The 20,072-nt window shown below is 49.2% G+C and overlaps 1 protein-coding gene across 3 annotated transcripts in view; it reads right to left on the bottom strand.

Annotated features, from left to right (window-relative positions):
* Window positions 1-20,072, bottom strand: part of SPEN (spen family transcriptional repressor) — an 81,439-nt gene that overhangs the window by 21,317 nt on the left and 40,050 nt on the right. For all 3 annotated transcript variants that reach the window (XM_054175836.1, XM_054175837.1, XM_054175838.1), the window contains exons 4-7: window positions 5,855-6,015; window positions 3,835-4,035; window positions 2,376-2,527; window positions 258-383 (exon numbers count right to left, since the gene is read on the bottom strand). In XM_054175836.1, coding sequence (XP_054031811.1) covers window positions 258-383; window positions 2,376-2,527; window positions 3,835-4,035; window positions 5,855-6,015 — 640 coding nt within the window. The remainder of the gene's footprint in view (window positions 1-257; window positions 384-2,375; window positions 2,528-3,834; window positions 4,036-5,854; window positions 6,016-20,072) is intronic.

Raw genomic sequence — 20,072 nt, 5'->3', positions numbered from 1 at the left:
GCAGCTCTGGGGAGGGACAGCCCCTGTTTGTCAGCAGTATCAGAACATCCTTTGAGGCCAGGGAGTGTCAGTCCCCAGGGCCACTCAACCCTGCCACAAAAATCCTGGTGAATCCCAGTTCTGGTGGTGGCTGAAAGCATCACCCAGGCATTAAAAACACCTTGCTCTACACAGTAAAAACATCTTATCTCCATAAACTGAGCTGCCCTAACTGAAGTAAGAGGGAGAAGGATGCAGTCTAGGGAGGGTTTCCTTACCTTGAGCCGGTTGTTTCCCAGGTACTCCCCATCCATCTTCTTAATGGCTTTGCAGACGCTGGCGATGTCGCAGTACTGTAGGAAGGCATACTGAGGGACACCATTCACCTTCTTGATGTCAATATCCTGGGGGAAGACACCAAACAGAACCATCCACAGTCAGCAATGGGCAGGAGAGGATGTTCCACAGACCCCATTAGACTTTTCTGGAGACACAGTCACAGCAAGCAAGCTTTCATCAAGATTTTCTTCAGAGAGAGGATAGAAATAACAGCAGACAGCTAAAAACTTCACTGTCCCTGTGGGTCTCACTCAGTGGCAAAACCAAATCCCTACTGATGTGGGGAAAAGCTCTTTGGAATGCAGATTGAGAGCTGCAGCCTGCAGAAGTAAGCCTGATCTGATCAACAGAGAGTTTAAGATGGCAAAGGAGCAGAGGTTCGTCTGTGCTCGCCACGGCTCAAGAGGAAACAGCCTGCTCCCATCCTCATTTCAGAGCCAAATGGGGTTTCTTTTCCAAATAAACATGATCCATCCTATTCCTGGAAACAGAAATTGATGTTGGGCACATCTCTTGAACCATCCTGAAGGCAAAGAAGATCCTCAACTTCTCCCACTGCTGACGTTTGATCCCAAGCCACCACAGGCCTGTTCGAAGGTAGGCACAGTCCTAAGGAAGCCAAATAAAGGCTAATTCTGATCCATTTCACAACCCCAGCGAGCTCAGAGCTAACATCTGGTTAACATTCCAGCTCAGTACTAGCACTGGCAAATGCACTGAGAGCCTCTGAACGAACTCCTGATGTTGTGATTCATTGTGAGCTGAAAATAGCAGGTGGAGTGCTGAGTTGTGTGTGTGGAAACAGCCCAAGCTTCCTTTGTGAGCTGCGTGCCAACGCCAGCACACCAACCCCAGCACCAATGCTCCAGCACTCAGGACAGACTAATTTCATGGGTAATAAATTTAGGGACAAGGCAGCACTTTGATACAGGCTCACCCAAGAGCTCTTTATCTGAGGAAACAGAAGTAAGCAGGGAGATTTACACAACTATTAGACTTCTACAGCCCCGGCCTAATGATTTAAGTGGAATACTAATAGAGGACTACATTTCCAGGAGGTTGAAGTAGCACTAAGTGCAACCATGGCAAATTATACTTGACCACTCACCCTGGGCAAGCAATTTCTTCTGACAGGCAAATAAAATATCATTACTTTGCTCATTATCCACAGGAAAGGTTATAAAGCTGGGCCCTTTTCCACCTGGGCTTTTAAGTTTTCATGGAAATTGTGCAAGGCAGCGCTGCTGCTGCGTTCTGCCCGATAAAGAACACTGACAGGACAGCACTAGTCACTGAAAAGCCAATTTCCAGGCAGTGCACTGCCACTGATAAGCATCTTTATCAGGACAGCTCTGCTGCTCTAACATTAGAAAAGGGTTTAAACCACAGACACCACGTGAGTTGATAAATCGGCGTTGATGTCAGGGGTACAGCAGAGGAGGGAAGTACAAGAGCTGCCACACAACATAAAATGTACACTTTGGATTTGTCCACATCCTACATGGAAGCACATTTCCCTTTCAGAGGAGAGAGGAGAGAGAAAAGAGGAGAGGGGAGAGAAAAGAGGAGAGGGGAGAGAAAAGAGGAGAGGGGAGAGAAAAGAGGAGAGGGGAGAGAAAAGAGGAGAGGGGAGAGAAAAGAGCAGAGGGGAGAGAAAAGAGGAGAGAGAGGAGGAGAGAGGAGATGACTGCTGCTCTACCTCAATCAGCTGAAACCCTAAATCCCTTGTGTGTCATCAGGAATCCATCTGCTCTGTGCCTCTCCTGTCCTGCTGTCAGGGCACAGACTGTGGCAGCTGATGGCTACTTCCACAGCCAGCCCTTTGTTTCAGCAATCAACAGGAAACTGAAGCTCTATCACCGAGTTGTATCGATTCCACATGAAAAGAGCCTATTTTCATCCCAGGTACCTAGTTAGGCTTTTCAGCCCAGATTATTATTCACAGGCTGACTTTTCTGTCCTTCACAACACCATTTCCCACTGCTTGCAGCATTATTGCAGGTCAGTAGAGAAAGATCAGGCAAGGAGGCCTCAGGCAGCACAGAGAAGTGACCTACCACTATTCCACCGAAGCGCTGGAAGATGTTGCGAAGGTCATGGTAGGTGGTTGTCTTCTCCAGGTTGCCAATGAAGAGAGTTCTGGTTGCTTTGGGGTGAAACTCATCTATCCTTTCATCCAGAGGACGAAATTCATTCTCACTTTCTGTTTCTAGAGGCAAAAGAGAGCAAGAAATTTGTAAAGCAGGGAAGTTTGGGTCTTCATCTGGGTTTGGTTCAGGTTGATTTGTTTGTTCAAGTCTACTTGGTGAGGCTCTGGAATGGGTTGCCCAGGGAAGTTGCAGATGCCTCCTCCCTGGGGGGATTCAAGGCCAGCTTGGATGAGGCCTTGAGCAGCCCAGTCCAGTTGAGACATGTCCCTGCAGGGAGGTTGAAGTAGGTGATCTCTAAGGTCCCTTTCAACTTAAAACCATTCTATGATTTCCTGATAAGCAGATAGGGACTTTTTGCAAGGGCTTGTAGTGATAGTACAAGAGGGAATTGATTGAAACTGGAGGAGGGGAGATTGACACTGGAGATTAGGAAGAAATTCTTGAGAGTGAGGGTGGGGAGACACTGGAACAGGTTGCTCAGGAAGGCTGTGGCTGCCCCCTCCCTGTTGGTGTTCAAGACCAGCTTGGACAAGGCCTTGAGCAACCTGGGCTAGTGGGAGATGTCTCTGCCCATGGCTGGGGGGTGGAACTGGATGATCTTGAAGGTCTCCTCGAACCCAACCCATTCTATGAATCTATGAATGTGAACCAGAGCAACCAATGTCTCTGACAAAAATGTAAGTCATGTGTTATTTCTGTGCAATTCAAAATCTCTGTCTCACACCACTGGGTGAGGGGTGAGGACCTGGAGCACCTCAGGTGAAAGGGAGCTCTGTTTGCCAGCTGCTGCTCTAGACATTCACTCTTTGAACAAGTATTAACGCTTGAATGCCTGCATTCCAAACAGGCTGCACTGCACCTGAGCAGCAGCACGTGGAAGAGGTTTGTTTTCACAGATCAGTTTTTAGACTGGGAACTCAACCACATGCTCAGTGCTGCAGTTTTCACTGGTCAGTCATCCAGGCTACGCTGCCTCAGCCTCAGAAACGCAGCCATCATTAGCTGCTTTAATTACAAAGAGAAAACCCAAGCCTGTGTGGACTCAGTGCTACCCTTACACCACCCACTGGCTTCTGCTCCAGTGAGACATGGCAGATGAGATCATTTCTTCCAGCAGCAGCAGATCCCACTGTTGGGAGAGAATGGCAGGGTTCCTCCTCTGAGGTTTCAAACTGGAACTCTCTCCCCTGTCTGAGCCAAGAGCATCCACTCTTCTCACTCTGCAATTTCCTCTGGTGGATTTCCCAGTCTCTCTACAACACTGTTAGTTTTCACACATTCCCTACTCCTACACCACCTCTTTAAACAGCCTGGAAGTATGCCCAGAGAGGTCACACACCCAGTGCAAGGAGGACATGGGCCTTACCTGGTCCTATCCAGGCTGTGACCTCAATCTGCATGCCAAAGAAAAGTTTTCCTTTGGAGGCATTTAGTGCTTTCTCCTGGTCCTCCTGCTGTCGGAAGAACACCAGGCCGTAGCGCTCCTCAGAAGCTCCGTGGATCTGCACCGACGTCACCTTCCCATACTTCTTGAATTCATGGAAAAGTCCATCCTTAAGGCTTGTATCTAACCCAACAAATAAACATTCATGCTATAAAAACAGGGGGTCACCAATGTAACAGCACCACAAAAGACACAAAGAAATCTGATCTGCCAGAAATGTGACTCTGTCCACTCTGACCTTGGACTGAGCGCTCCCAGAAGGGCCCTGTTAATTTGGGGTCTTAGTTTTGGCACTGTCAGAAGCATCTGGATGACCTCTGTCTTGATTTTTAAACCCAAGGAACTCCATACACAAGGTTTTACACAGCTAAAGGAGGGCACTGAGGTGCTGTGGAGGGTCCAAAGAACAGCAACCAAGCTGGTGAAGGGTCTGGAAAACAGGGCTGGTGAGGAGCAGCCAAGGGAACTGAGATTGGTCAGCCTGGAGAAGAGGAAGCTGAAGGGAGATCTTCTGTCTCTCTACAACTCCCTGAAAGGAGGCTGGAGACAGGTGGAGGTTGGTCTCTTCTCCCAAGGAAAAAGCAACTGGACAAGAGGAAACAGCCTCAAGTTGCCCCAGGGGAGGTATAGGTTGGACATGAGGAACAGTTTCTTCCCCAAAAGGGTTGTCAAGACTTGGACCAGGGCTGCCCAGGGCAGTAGTGGAGTCCCCACCCCTGGAGGGGTTTCAAAGCCATGGAGATGCGGTGCTGAGGGCCATGGTTTAGTAATGCCCTGGCAGTGCTGGGTTAAGGGTTGGACTAGATGATCTTAAAGGTCTCTTCCAACCAAAATGATTCTGTGACTAAAGCTGGCAGCGTGCAGTTACCATTTCTAAGAGAGCTCCCATTCAAGATGAAGAAGAGCTCACAGTGCTCTGTTACTTCAGCAACAATCCCACAGGGACACTGCGTAGAGCAGTGCTCCTAAGCTGGGATAAGGCACCTTGGAAGGGAGAGCAAAGCTCCACAGCACTCAGCTCAGGAAGGCAACTTGGCAGATTCATCAGTTTGCCACATTTGACTCACAGCCTCATGCCCTGCCTGGGCTCTGTGGGTATCCACCTCAGTGTTGTGTCACTTGAAGGATCGTCACAGAAATCAATTCTACAGCAAGAACATCAACACTGTGAGGTGCTGCTCACCAAGTTACCACAGACTGTTTGAATGCAGTGCACTGAAGTGCTTCACAGATGATCCCATGCTGTTTTTTTCCCATGGGATCTCTCCTGTCTTCAGCACAGTCATCACATGCACTCCTCGAGCCAGGGGCTTCTTGCATGGAATATTCAATGCCATGATGAATAGTCACAGTGAGGGTGGGGAGACACTGGAACAGGTTGCCCAGGGAGGCTGTGGATGCCCCCTGCCTGGAGGTGTTCAAGGTCAGGTTGGATGAGGTCTTGAGCCACCTGGGCTGGTGAGAGGCATCCCTGCCCATGGCAATAGGGTTGAAATTGGATGATCTTTAAGGTCCTTTCCAACATAAACCAATCTATGCACATGCTCCCTGGTAGTTCTCAGCACTGAACAGCACAAGAGAAAACCCTGAAGTTTTTGTGTTAGAAAGAACCTGAAACAGGGCAAGAATGAACAGTCCCAAGTTTTAAGGGGCAAATCTGAGCTGGTGCAGGCTTCTCCCCAGGGAAAGCACAGGACTGTTTGAAAGCACCGAGCTCCAGTAGCTGTAAGTGCTCAAGCACAGGGACTCCAGGTAGGGACCTGCAGGACAGATGGTCACTGATGAAGCAATTTTCCGGCTGTCACACAAGAACTGACGCAGAAGCAGAGACAGAATCCTGCCCATGGAGGCAGCACATGACAAAGACACCATAAGGGTTATTCAACCAGTCCCCCAGCCCTCTTCCTCTTGGCCCCCATTTCACTTCCCCAGGTGAATTTACCTGTTGAGCGCACTGGAAGATTCTGAACCTTGATCCCAAAACTTTTCCGGGGTTCATCCTTCTCCAGAGAGGGAAGCAGCTGGGAGGCAGGGGCCGGGACAGCTGTCGACTGAACCGACCGCGCTGGGGACTCGTCGCTGGAGCTGCTGCTGGAGTCACTGCTGGAAACGGCAGGAAAAGAGGCACTGCTGAGCGTGGAGATGTGGAGTGACCACAGGACATGGGCACTGCACTTCACATGGGCACTGTGCTTCACATGGGCACTGCACTTCACATGGGCACTGTGCTTCACATGGGCACTGTGCTTCACATGGGCACTGCACTGGACATGAGCACTGCACTTCACATGGGCACTGTGCTTCACATGGGCACTGCACTTCACATGGGCACTGCACTTCACATGGGCACTGACAGAGCAAACCGGCACCCTTCCTGCTCACTGCAGGCCTCCCTCTCTCCTCTGCCTGCTGCAGAACATCCCAGCCCAGCCACACACAGGAATTGAAGTCATTCTGCAAACATTCTCTACAAAGGCCTCAGAGGAGACAGTCAGGGGAGGGGAATGTGGGTAAAGCGTCAGCCAGATCCTGTTACACGCCCTGACAATGCTGCACATTTAATTAAGTGCAACACAATGTTGGAGCAGCTCAGGAGCTGTGTGGGAAGGCCGGAGCCACGCAGAGAGGGTAGAGAGGTCTGCTGAAGCCTGCAACCCCCTCCCAGCACTCTCATGTACAAAAAAGAAACATTATCATGTTCTCAGGCACTGCTGCCAATCTGAGAGCCCGTCCCAGAGCTCTCTTTACCGCCTCCTGTTAAAAAAGATCCACATCTCTGGTATGAGAACCTTGTGTGCAAAAAGAAGGAGAAGGCTCTGAGGAGATCTTAGAGCATCCTTCCAGGACCTGGAGGGGGCTACAGAGGAGCTGGGGAGGGACTTTTGACAAGGGCTTGGAGTGACAGGACAAGGGGCAATGGCTCTGAGCTGGAAGAGAGGAGATTGAGACTGGAGATGAGGAAGAAACTCTTTGGAGTGAGGGTGGGGAGATACTGGAACAGGTTATCTACAGGGGCTGTGGCTGCTCCCTCCCTGGAGGTGTTCAAGGCCAGGCTGGATGAAGCTTTCAGCAACCTGGGCTGGTGGGAGGTGTTCCCACCCATGGCAGAGTGGTTGGAACCGGATGATCTTTGAGGTCCCTTTCAACCCAAACCATTTGTTGATTCCATGAATATTTGTTCTCTCCATTCCCAGTCACAGACAAACACCACCTCTGCAGCACCAAAGCTTTGGGGCACACTAATTTTTATTGAGTCTTAAGTGCTTTAAGAAAACCCCACCAAACCAACTAGAGACCAATCCAGTGGTTTCCAGCTGCTTGTTTTCCACCCATAAAAGATTTGAAGACATCAAGGACTTGCACCCTCTTCCTGCCATTTATCACAGTCTCACAGTATAACTAAGGTTGCAAGAGTCCCCAAGGATCATCAAGTCCAACCTGTCTCCACAGACCTCATAACTAGACCATGGCACCAAGTGCCACATCCAAGCCCCTCTTGAACACCTCCAGGGATGGGGACTCCACCACCTCCCTGGGCAGCACATCCCAATGACAAATGACTCTCTCAGGGAAGAACTTTCTCCTCACTTTGAGTCTAAACCTCCCCTGGCACAGCTTGAGACTGTGTCCCCTTGTTCTGGTGCTGGGTGCCTGGGAGAAGAGACCAACCCCTTCCTGGCTACAACCTCCTTTCAGGTAGTTGTAGAGGGCAATGAGGTCACCCCTGAGCCTTCTCTTCTCCAGGCTAAGCAACCCCAGCTCCCTCAGCCTCTCCTCACAGGGCTGTGCTCAAGGCCTCTCCCCAGCCTTGTTGCCCTTCTCTGGACACATTCAAGTGTCTCGATGTCCTTCCTAAACTGAGGGGCCCAGAACTGGACAGAGTACTCAAGGTGTGGCCTAACGAATGCAGAGTACAGGGGCACAATGACCTCCCTGCTCCTGCTGGCCACACTATTCCTAATGCAGGCCAGGATGCCCTTGGCCCTCTTGGCCACCTGGGCACACTGCTGGCTCATGTTTAGGCGGCTGTCAATCAGCACCCCCAGGTCCCTCTGTGTTTGGGAGCTCTCCAGCCACTCTGACCCCAGCCTGCAGATCTACACCTTTGCAAGGCTGCTCTAAACTGGAATCACTTGTGCTTGTCTAAACCCATCTATGAAAACCAGGGCAGGTTTTTGCCCAGGAATAACCCAGGCTGTTTACAAACCTCAGCCTCAACAGCCACCTTCAGGGAATGAAGAATTCAGACCCCAGAACGTCTTTCCTGAACAATAATTACACAGAAAGGGATTTGCATATTAGATCACACAGGGATTAGAGCCTACAATCTAGTCTGGGGACTCTTGACAGTGCAGATCCTCGGATGCTTGGCAGGAGAGTAAGAAATCCAGAGAATAATGTTATTAAAGCTTGCCTGGTGGGGACACGTCAGCTTCTTCAGCGGCTGATTTCTTCCCCGAGGCATGAGGGCTTATAACATGGCTAAAAATAATTTTTGTCTGACATAACCCTGGAGACTCTCGTTCTCCATTACATGAGCAGCCTTCTAAAACATTCTGCTGGCATTTTAACTCAGAGGCTGGAGGTGGGGGGAGCTCTGCCACAGCCAGAAATAAGCCCAGCAGGAGGAGATTTGCTGCTTTCGATTTGATTTTCACCTTCCTCTCCACAGCGCATCAGAGAAGCCAGAAGCAAGTTTCTCTTTGTCTTATCTTAAATGATTTCCTTGGCCTCTCAGAGTCCCTTTTCACACGAAACCATTTCACTTTTTCAAGGCTTTTCTCAGGGAAAGCGTTTCAGGCTTCTCATCATTCGGATGATTTGGTTGAGATGCTCTTGCTGTGGGTGTAGAGTTTATGTCACAGCAGGGTAGCAGTGACAGAGACATTTTTCTCAAAACATTCCAGAAAACCTTTCTTTCTGAAGATCTTGGTGCACCCAGCACTGTGGCACATGACTGAAAGCCCCTGGGCTCTGTCCTCGTTATGTTTGGAGAGCAGAACAGAAGGCAGTCCCTGTCCCCAAACGCTCACCGACAATCAAAGTTGGGTATAAAACCACAGCAGATCAAAACAAAACCAAACAGAAGAAGGTCAAAAATGCAGAAGTAATAATAAACATGAGAACCTCTCCTCCCAGTCTCACCCTCTCATTACAACCCTCCCAGCCAGTTGACATGGAGCAGCTTCACATGTTGGTGCCTTTCCCACACAATCTCCTCCTACTCCTCTGTCCCCAGGGGAGGAAGTTCAGCCCTGCTTTGGGAGAGGAGAGAAAATAAAGCCAGGCCAGAAAGGGAGTGAGGAGCAAACCCTTCCTCCTGCCCTCCTCTTCTTCAGTGGCCTTTGCTGTACACCCCAACCTCTCTGCTAACTCCAGCAGTGCTGGACCACCTCAAGTCCTCACTAAATTGAAGTTCTTCTCTACAGTGTTTTGGGCCAAAGAGGACAAACCTGGCCCCATGCAAACAGGCCTTCAGGAGTCCCAAGGGCTAACATCAGCCATTACCTGCTACTATGAAATAAACTGGCAGAGGAAAGAGAAACTTCTATCAATACACAAATAACAGAGAATGTGTGTGGGGAGAATCTGAGAATCATTCTCAAGCTGGGAGCAGCACTGCCTGGTTCACCAATCCCCTGGGGAGGGCTGAAAGCTGCAGCGAGCTTCTGCCCCATACACAATTTTGCTTTCCCTTCTCACCATCTGATCTTGCTGACAGTAAAATCAAAGATCTCTGTTCTGCATCACATGGTAAAATGTGATGTGCATGAGAAAATGTGATGTGCTCCATCAGGCCTTGAGCGACCTACTCTAGTGGGAGGCCCACGGCAGGGGGGTTGTAACAAGATGATCTATGAATGGGTGCTGGGTACCACGAGCTACCCAGCTCCTAATGCATCTGAAATAGTCCACTGTGCCAAGATTGTAGCTTTCAAGCAAGAGGCAGCACTGAATTCCTATGTAAGCAGTTCTTAAAAATGGGAACAGGCTATTTTTAGGGGGGTGGGTTATGAGGATGTTTAAAATGTGGAACATACTGTTAAAATCCCAGCTTGGCACCGGGAGCAAAGGTAACGTCCGGCTAACGCCGCCAGACATCCAAGCAATCAAACAGCAGCTGAACAGGCTGATAAACTCTGCAGCAGGGCTGAATTCCACCCAGCTCTGGGAAACAAGGATCAGGCTGCTAATTTCCACCTCCCCTGGGAGTTTTAGGCATACGTGTCCCTAAGCAAATCATGCCTGTCTGAGGCGCTGCAGAAAGGAAAGTCGTTGTTTCCTGACTCTGTTTTCAGATGGGGGGGGAGGGGGAAAGGCAGCAAGAACAATTCCCCATTCTTTAGGGAAAGCCTCATCACTTCTACACTTGAAGAAACGTGGATATACTAATTCAAAAGTAAGCAAAAAGATTTTATGCTCTGTGAATAGAAGGATGATGGAAGAGTTAATTATAGCTGCTGTGTCATCCAGTTACAGCAGAGAGCAGAATCAAAATAAAGCATCTGACAGTGAATTATGTCTCGTCTGGAGCACAATCACACAACTTCCAAAGCACTACAGCACGGAGCTGCATGAGGATCTGCTCCCAGAATATTAAAATGAGAAGATGGGTTTTTCTTTTCCCTGTGATGCTGGAAACCACTGTCCTTGGTGCCCACAGAGTAAGAAGGACATGGGACTGCTGGAGCACGTCCAGAAGAGGCCACGAAGACAATCAGAAGGCTGCCGAACATCCCCTGTGGGGACAGGCTGAGAGACTTGGGGTTGTTCACACTGGAGGAGAGAAGGCTCCAGGGAGAACTTAGAGCAGCCTTCCAGCAACTGAAGAGGCTGCAGGAGAGCTGGGGAGGGACATTCACAAGGGCTGGGAGTGACAGGATGAGGGGAAATGGATTGATGCTAGAGAAGGGCAGATTTAGATGGGAGATTAGGAAGAAATTCTTTCCAGGGAGGGTGGGGAGACACTGGAATAGGTTGCCCAGGGAGGCTGTGGATGCCACCTCCCTGATGGTGTTCAAGGCCAGGCTGGATGAAGCCTGGCTAGTGGGAGGTGCCCCTGCCCCTGGCAGGGGATTTGTAACTAGATGATCTTCAAGGTCCCTTCCAACCCAAACCACTCCAATCTATGAACTTGCAGAAAAGGAAATCATTAAACATTCTTCTAGCAACCCTTAGCTCATAAGGCTTTTGGAACAACCAGCTAAGGAAATTTTAACCCAGGAATAAAACAGATTGGTTAAAACAGCAGCTCTGATAACCTCCTCCTTCAAAGTATTTCAAGCAATCAATAGGTCTTGGGGCAGGCCAGAAACAGCGTCAAGAAAATTGCTTTGGAAGTCGGTTTTGCGCTTGCGCTGGCGGCAGGCAAGCCGCTGCTCTCCTCCAGCAGCAGAGCGTGCTCTGGCACACAGCCTGCTCCCAACACGGGAAAACCTGCTCCTCAACATCCCTGCGAGCGCAGCAGAATGCCAGCACGCAGCAAAACTAATCTCCTGAGCTGTCACAACACACGCGGCGCGCCGAGAGGGAGCCCGGCCTGGGAATTTGCTTCTTTAAACATCTTGGGCTCGCAGCTTCAGCTGCCTCTTCAGCGCTTCACTGAGTGCTTGTGTGCTCCTTTGTTGAAGAACTGGAGTCATTAATCAGGGATTCAGATGCTCTTCTGTCCAAGCCAGGTAGGTTCTAAAATCCAGCCCCAGTACTAAAACTCCAGACTGTCACAGAATCACAGAGTATCTCTGGTTGGAAGAGACCTCCAAGCTCATCCAGTCCAAGCCTCGACCCAGCACTGAAGGGTCAACCCTAAGCCACATCCCTAACCACCAGGCCCACAGCCTGTTTGGACACCCCCACGGATGGTGACCCACCACTGCCCTGGACAGCCCATTCCAATGTTTGAGAACCCTTTCAGTGAAGAAATGTAGATTCATAGGATGGTTTGGGTTGGAAGGGATCTTACAGATCACCCAGCTCCAACCGCCCCGCTATGGGCAGGGATACCTCCCACGAGGGCAGGTTGCTCAAGGGCTGATTGAGCACATCACATCTTTATCATGCACATCACATTCTATCATGTGATGTAGAAAAGAGATTTCTGATTTTAGTGTCAGCAGGACCAGATGGAGAACCTGAGCTATCAGGAGATCATTCTTCCTTTAATAAGGAGGTGGACATGAACTCTGTCTCTTACACAAGCACTTTACCACAAGTGTAGTTTACAAGCCCTTTCAAAACATCATCATCTGCCTTCCACAACCACCTACAAGCACAGCAGGCTGCATGTGTTCTTACTCACTGTATTTATCTATGGATCTTTTCTCTATTAACCAAGATAAAATCTATTTGTAATCCAGCCTTCAAGTTTTAAACTCAGGAATCCCAAAGGCAAGAATCCAGCGGTGGGATTCAGACCACGTAACAGGAGCCCCCAAAACTACAGAATGACAGAATGTTAGGGGTTGGAAGGGACCTCTGGAGATTACCAGGTCCAACCCCCCTGCCAAAGCAGGGTCACCTAGGGCAGGTCACACAGGAACACATCCAGATGGGTTGTGAAAGTGTCCAGAGAAGGAGACTCCACAACCTCTCTGGGCAGCCTGCTCCAGTGCTGCAGCACCCTCACACCAAGCAAGTTTCTCCTCACCTTCAGGTGGAACCTCCTGGGTTCCAGTTTGTGTCCATTGCCCCTTGTCACAGGACATCATTGACAACAGCCTGGCCCCTTCTTCTTGACACTGATTAGATCTCCTCTCAGCCTTCTCCTCTCCAGGCTGAACAGCCCCAGGGCTCTCAGCCTTTCCTAATCAGACAGATGTTTCAATCCTTCCATCACCCTCACAGCCTCTACTGGACTCTCTCCAGTGTATCCCTGTCCCTCTTGATCTGGGGAGCCCATAACCAGACACAATACCCCAAAGGCCTGCTTTCAGCACACTGCAGCTCATTCATCCCCCTGAATGTCCCTTTTCTCACAAGGATGACACTTCAAATCCTGCTGCAGGCATCCTCTACAACCAGTCCTCATTTCCACAGGAATAGCTCATTTTCAGGTAATTGCAGTTTGCTGTTCTAGTAACCAACTATGAAGTCACGCTCTGGTTATGGATGAGATATGAAAGGGCTTGAGTGAAGAATACAAAGCCAGCCTCTGCCTTTGTTCCCCAGCAAAGAGGACATAAAAGCACGACTCCAAACCAGCCGCTGTAAGAGGATACCTGCTGCTTCCCTTCAATGGCAGCCACGCTGAATCAAGGGAATCCACAACCTGCCCTACCCTCCTGCAACTTTAAAATGTGGGGCAATTGTCGTTTCTGGAAACTGATTTGAGAAGGGTGAGTCAGCCTCCTGACAGCAGGCAGGAAACACGGGGGCCTGCCTGAGAGAGAAAGCAGAGAGAGAGCCACGCTGCCAAGCTTCAGGCTTTAGACAAAGGAAAAAGGGCAAACCAAAAAGCAGCCTCTGAATGCTTGGTTAACAACCAAGCCACCCCAAATCACTTTTCATTTCTCAAGGAAACACGTGCCAAATTTTAGCGGGGGGGGGGGGGGGGGGGGGGGGGGAAGGAAAAGTGAGTTATTATTTTTTTAATAGCTGCCCTCAAAAAAATGTCTCAGCAGAACTGGTAAATGATCCAGGATTCCTTCCACAGAAGTATGCAGAGCAATTATTTTTCTTCCTGCCAAAATTAACTGAAATCAGGAACTCTGCCTAGACCAGCTCTGATTCAAGACCCTGTCAAAGTAATCTCTCCGTCAAGATTATCTCCTCGAAAGATCTGTCCAGGACAGCCTCCCGCAGCAGCAGCAGTCCCAGCAGGTTGTTCTCACAGCTGATGTCAGCAGTGGATTCCCAAGTCAGGTCAGGAAATCCAAAGTTAATGTACAGGAAGCAACAGGAACCCTTTCTTTCCTTGGCCCTCCCTTGCCAGATCTGAGCTAAGTCCCTGTAGATGATCTCTAGACAGAAAACCACCAGCTGCACAAGGTGTGACGTGCTGCGGGGTCAGCTCTGTCCAAGAGACATCAGTCCCGGGGACAAACAAAGCACCAGTTAAGATTTCTTGGGCCTGGAATAATAGCACCAGAAAAGGATCAAAGTATCCTGAACACACCAATGTATGTCTGGAAAAAAAACCACAAGAGCTAAAGAGACCTGATTATTGCCAGGCATATCCAGCACACAAAAATAACTGCTTTTAACCTTTAAAAATAGATCCTGCTCCATCCTAGCTACAGACTGCCAGGGAAAAACACTCCAGCTTCTCTTCTGGGTGAAACACTCCAGCTTCTCTTCTGGGTGAAAACTGACCTACTGAAATAGAGTGCTGGGGCCAGCCCATTTCAACTAGGCCATCAGCTGGAAAGGCTGCACCAGATGATCCTTGGGGTCCCTTCCCACCTGGCACTGTGAGAGTCTGTGAAAGGATACATGCAGAGGTCTAGAGTGCAGGCTGCTGCTCCTGTCCTACTAAATAGCACATGAATCTAAAAAGGGATTTAACCAGCATTCCCACCCCCCCACCTCTACACAGGTGGAAGGGAAAATCACACATCAAATTACAGGTATGGCAATAAAAACGGCAAGCAACTCACTGCCACCAGGCAACCCCAGGTCACCCCAGCAATCCCAAAGGCTGCTCTGCCACGTTCAGGAAGGAACAACCATGATGAAAATTCATGAGGTCTGGGCAGAGGGTTAGCACCTTTGTGTCAGAGCCGATTCCAGCTCTGACCTAAATGTGCAGGTGAGCAGCAGGGAGCTGGTTTGCACTCATAATGTGTCCTGCACAATACTAATGCACCTTGGTCTATTTGTAAGGGAAACAACGTTTCTCACATCTGCGGAAATAAATACCGGGTGGGTTGGGTTTTTTCCCCCCCTAGTTCAAAGGAGTCGTTGAACCTGAAGTTAAAGGCATCAGAAACCTCAGTCAAACATCTGAAGTGTGTGTGTGAAGAGATCAAGAGGTGGTAACAAGTCGTTACCATATTTTGCAGACGACAGGCCAGCAGCAAAGGGGCTCAGCCCACAGGCACACACCACAAAGAGCTGGAGCCCAGCTCTTCCCTCTCACAGCAAAGCTTTCCCTCAGAGTCAGGCTGGTAGGTGTGGAAAGGTGAATAAAACAAGCTGGGGAGGAGTGATCTCCACCTCACACTCTCTCCACGGAATTACTCACTGCCCATCACCTCCTGCACCCTGGGAGCTCTCGGTGCAAGGCAGGCCGGGATGTGCCTGCATTCTTGGCACACTTTCAAGCTGCTGAGAACTCGCCACCCAAGGAACTTTGGTTTGTGTATGTCACACACTCTGAAGTATTTAACAACACACAGCAATGGTAAAACAACCTGCTGAGGGAAGGTACAAACCAGACCTACTGCATGGAAGCAGAAAAGGATCACCCAAAGCACAGCACACATCCAAAGGTTTTGCTGCTCTGAAGAGAGGTCACTAAGTGCTACAGACAAGTGGAGTTAGGACATCCTGAACTTTTTCTGTCTCACCACATCCAGAGAAGAGATTTAAGAAATCTCCTGCTGGGCTGGACTCCTAAATTGAAAGAAATTATGTTTAAATGCCATGGGAAAGCAACACCACCACGACAACTCAGTGTCCTTCAGGCTGGTGCAGTATTGATTTCAGCCTCTGAGCAGCAGGTTCTCTAACTCCCAGTCTCCAGCTGGTATTTACAGTGGGTATTTAAACCCAGGCCAAGTGACTGCCTGATTCACACCACAGCTTCATTTCTGTGACAGGCCACAGTGATGGATTTACTTCAGTCGGTTTTTATCATGGTGTCTGACACCAGATCTTTGATGGCAAGATCTGGTGTCAGAGATCTGCTGAGAAACATCTTCATCTTTTCCATGATTCATTTCAGCCTGCTACAGTGTAGCTGAGGAGGACAGGACTACTTCCACCCCCAGAACCACCTCTCCCCTGGAGCTACCTGCTCTGGGTGTTTCAAGACAGCCCTGGGCTTCTTTTAATTCTTCCCTGCAACTAAATAACCCAACATGATCCTTAAAAATACCTATGTTTACATGAATCCCTGAGCCCAACCCTCAGCTGGTATTATCTTGACCTATGCCCCTCTGTCCTCAGCCCTGAACTTCGTACAGCTGAGAATAAATAACAACTAACCTGGAAGAAAAAAACCCCAACATCATCTTGGCTACAAACCCATGGGCCAGAGAAGAATAAAAACCAAGTAACCTGGGAGGGAAAAGAACCATCTTGGCTACAAACCCACGGCCTATCTACAGAGCAAACAGTCGACTCAGCAACAACCACAACACCCTATTACTGCTGCCCCTGCTCCCTACACCACCTGTGAAGTCAGCCAGGGCTGGGGTTGGTGTTGAACTCGGGAGCAGATGGAGCTGCCAGCTGCCCTGGCCACTGCCTTTTCAAGACAGGGGTACTCCCAGGGAACAGTGGGACCGCTCCCGCTCGGAACCGGAGCTCCGGGAAGCTGCAGGAAATGCTGTCTCAGCAAACGGCCACAGTGACAGAGCTCCATGCTGGGAAAGATTAAAGTCATCGAGGCCTTGAGGGTGAAGTACAAAGCCAGCTCTTTGACACAGCTTTCCCACAATTAAACTTCCACCAATGCAAAGAGGACAGGAGGAGGGTGGGTGTGAGAATCTGAGAGCCCAAAGAGCCTCTGGTTTTTCAAAAGAGAGAAGCCTTGGGTGAAGAACCAGCCCCTGCGAGAAGTCCTGCTGCAGCCACCCCAAACTTCCACCTCCTCCAACCAGGCCAGGCTCCAGCCAAATGATTCCAAGCACCACCAGGCCATGCTGCAGAAGAGCTGCAGCTGAAGGCTGCCAGCAGCAATCAGGCAGCTGCTGAAGGAGAGTGGAGGGGCAGAGTTCACCGCTACGGCGAGGAACAGCTTGTTCGGTCTGGAAGAAAAATTGCTTCCAAGCCTTTGGCCAAAACTTGTGTCATACTGCTAAAGTAAACAGCTTCTGCCAGCTATCTGCAGATCATCTAAATGAGTGTTTTGCAACTGTCACCTCGGAGCATATGAAGTCTTTGAAAAACACCATTTCAGTTCAAGACTCGGGGAGGCTGGGATGTCTTGACGTCCCTGCACTGCAGATGGAAAAATGAGGTAAGAAGAGGCCAAGAGCTTTGCCCAAGGTCGTTCAATGAATCACCCGGGGAGCAGGCTGAGGAACTTGATCTCCTGGCTCCTGGGAGGCCCAAGCTTCTCAAAATACTGAGAAAGCAACATTTGAAGGCAGTTTCCCATCGACAACTGCAGCACTTTCATGAAAGGATCTACTATATACATCTGAAAAAAAACCACCACCACCACCAAAACTCAACCTCAAGTACTGTCTGCAAGCCTGGGGAGTGAGAGGCCATGTAAATGCAACCACTGCTGCTTCCAGGTATGCTGCTACATCTTCACTTGAGGAGTAAAAAAACCAACTTTTTTTTTTCCCTTTAAAACACTACCAAATAATTTATTTGGAATAAACACTTAATACAATTTTTTAAGCCTTTGGTCTTAACTACACTGAAATAATGTTGAGCCCTGGCCCTTTTTCAGAAGGAAATCTAAAAAGAAAACCAAAGAAGCCCCAGCTCAGATTCACCCCCAGGTTGTCCCAGTCTGGCAGAGCTGGAAATGCTTTTTTAACCAGAAGCTGCTGGCAGACCGTGGCAAACGAACAGGCAGAATTGATCTGGCCTTTGTGTTCTAGAAAAGCAACACATCTTATCTCAGGAAAACCCAAACCTGGCACTACTTTTCTGCTGACACCTCTCATTTGTCAACCCCACACATGCCCCATGGACTTCACCCTTGGCTGCTCCTTACCTCAGGCTCCCCGGGGCTGCTCTCCCTGCCCACACGGGCAGCGAGCCCCTGGCCCTGCGCTTGGCCCTGCCCAAAGGTGCCTGAGCTCATCGCCTCCCGCGCAAGGCCCTGCTCCCAGCCTGACACAAAGTGCTGTCTGCTGCAGTTCCTGAGTCAGAGCCGATCTGAAACGGTGCATCCTTGCTTCTAAAGCAGTGGAATTGTTCTGGGGCTGGGAGTGGGGAAGGAAGGCATGCCAAGATACACAGCCAATAAACAATGCTGCCGAAGTGAAACTGGGAACGTGCAAAGCTTAATATAGACCTTCCATTTATGGCAGATAACACTCTGCAAGTTCAGTGCTTCTAAAAATGGTCACCATTGCCCCAAGAGCCGAATCTAACGGCACACAGGGAGAGCAACCCTCATTCTCCATCAGAAACAAGTCCATTAATTAAGTGTGGCCTTATGCTTTTGACAGCCTTTTAAAGAAACACCAGAGAAGAAGGGGAAAATCCTTTTGGAGGGTTTTGGTTTGGTTTGGGTTTTTTCCAATATCCTTTTCTAGATCAACTCCAGCACCTGGGAGATGCAGAGGAGCACTGTGTCAAGAGCAGAGCAAGGGCTGTGAGTCTCATATGAAGGACTACTTAAAATGGAAGGCCTGGGAAAAAAAAAATAAAGAGTCATTTCTGTGATCTCAGGCAGCATACATTATAGAAGAGAAGAAGACATTTGATGAGTTGCATGCTAAGGATTAATTTGCCATTTAAAAATGCAAGGAACAGATGGATCTCTTGGCTAGGACTATATTTGGGAATTACTTCATTTTCTGCCCACATGCAAATAAAAATACAGCTAAAAGCAGAATTTTCTGTGCCATTTCACATGGGTGGAAAAAAAACCCACAACCAAAACTCCTTAAGTCACAGAAATACAAATGAAAAGACAAGCTTTGTATGAAACAGGTAAACTGCCACAGCCTAGCGTGTGTTTATTGTGTTGGTGAGGAAAATGTGCCTTTGTGTTTGTCAGGAGTGACTCCAACCTCAGAAATTAAGAACAAAACCAAGCAAAAGCAGCATGTGACAGAGTGGGATTTGTGTTTGCCTCTTAAGAGAAAAGGCAACTTACTGCCATTTAATTCAGCAGGATTTGTTACTATTTAGTGATTAAACCTCCACACGGTCAGAAGTCCAGAGACTCCCCAAAAAAATCCTGGGGTAGTTCCATCACACTAGCCAGGGATAATAAAGCAAGGCTGAGGGCTTGGATATTTGTGGGGAAAACACAAAAGTAGAGGAAAATGCAAAAGAAAAATGCTGTATGTCCTCAAGCTTCACTGCCCTTCCATCCCTGAGCCCCACAGCACATGGCAGCATGTAGTCAGCAAGGCTGGGAACGGAGGAGCAGCATGAACTAGGGACGGAAGAGAAGTCCTCCAAGGAATTCCAACGGGCAAAGCCTACGTGCACCACCTGTGTGCTTCCCTTAGGGGATTTAGTGCCTACAGAGAGACTCTGAAAGCCCCAAGCCACGGCAGCGAGGTGCAGTCTGTAAGGCACAGGTACAGCATTAATTAAACATCTTCCGTCGTTCACACATCGTTTCTAGAAGTTACAGGGAAACTGCATATTGATAAGCAAAACCAACATAAACTCCTTCTGACATCACAGCTAGATAGTTATCTATTTGTCTCCTCTATGAACACACCAAGCTGTTCCTCACCTCCCTCCACCTCCAAACAAACACACACAGAGCACACCCACAAGCCAACATTTACCCAGCAAAGCCCCGACCGGTGCGGGACGGCTTCGGTGCGTCCCCAGCCTCTGCAGCAGGCACAAACTCGGCTCCCAGTGCCTTGGGAAAGCCAAGAGGAATAGAAAACTTGCACTAACCCGACAGCTTCCTTTCTGCGACTATTCATCCTTCACAATCCAGACAACAGGACATAGCAGGCAGTAAACAAACCTCCAAGGGAGGGACTAACTTCAAAGCCACGGGGTAAATCTGACATAATTTGAGGGTTTGAGATCTTGCAGCAAGCTCTTACCCAACGAGGTGTCAGATGATCCAAGGAGGTCAAACCTGTAGCAGCTGGAATAAGTAGGGCACTTTGCATCTCCCTGTCAGCCCAGCCCGGCACCATTTGTCTGTGGGGACGTGGCGCTGCTCAGCCCTGGGAATCCTCTTTCAGGAGGACAACAGGAGAACAGGGCCTCTCTTTCACAGCTTATCGTGACAGAAAGGCTTTCTGCTCTTGAACAGATGAAAGAGAAGGAATCACTTGGATGCCCTTACTGCCAGGGAATGTGCCTTAATTATTCCCTTGATTCCCTAA

Source organism: Dryobates pubescens, chromosome 33 (assembly GCF_014839835.1).
Source record: "Dryobates pubescens isolate bDryPub1 chromosome 33, bDryPub1.pri, whole genome shotgun sequence".
Lineage (NCBI taxonomy): Eukaryota > Metazoa > Chordata > Aves > Piciformes > Picidae > Dryobates > Dryobates pubescens.
This window is presented reverse-complemented; position numbering and strand designations above follow the sequence as displayed.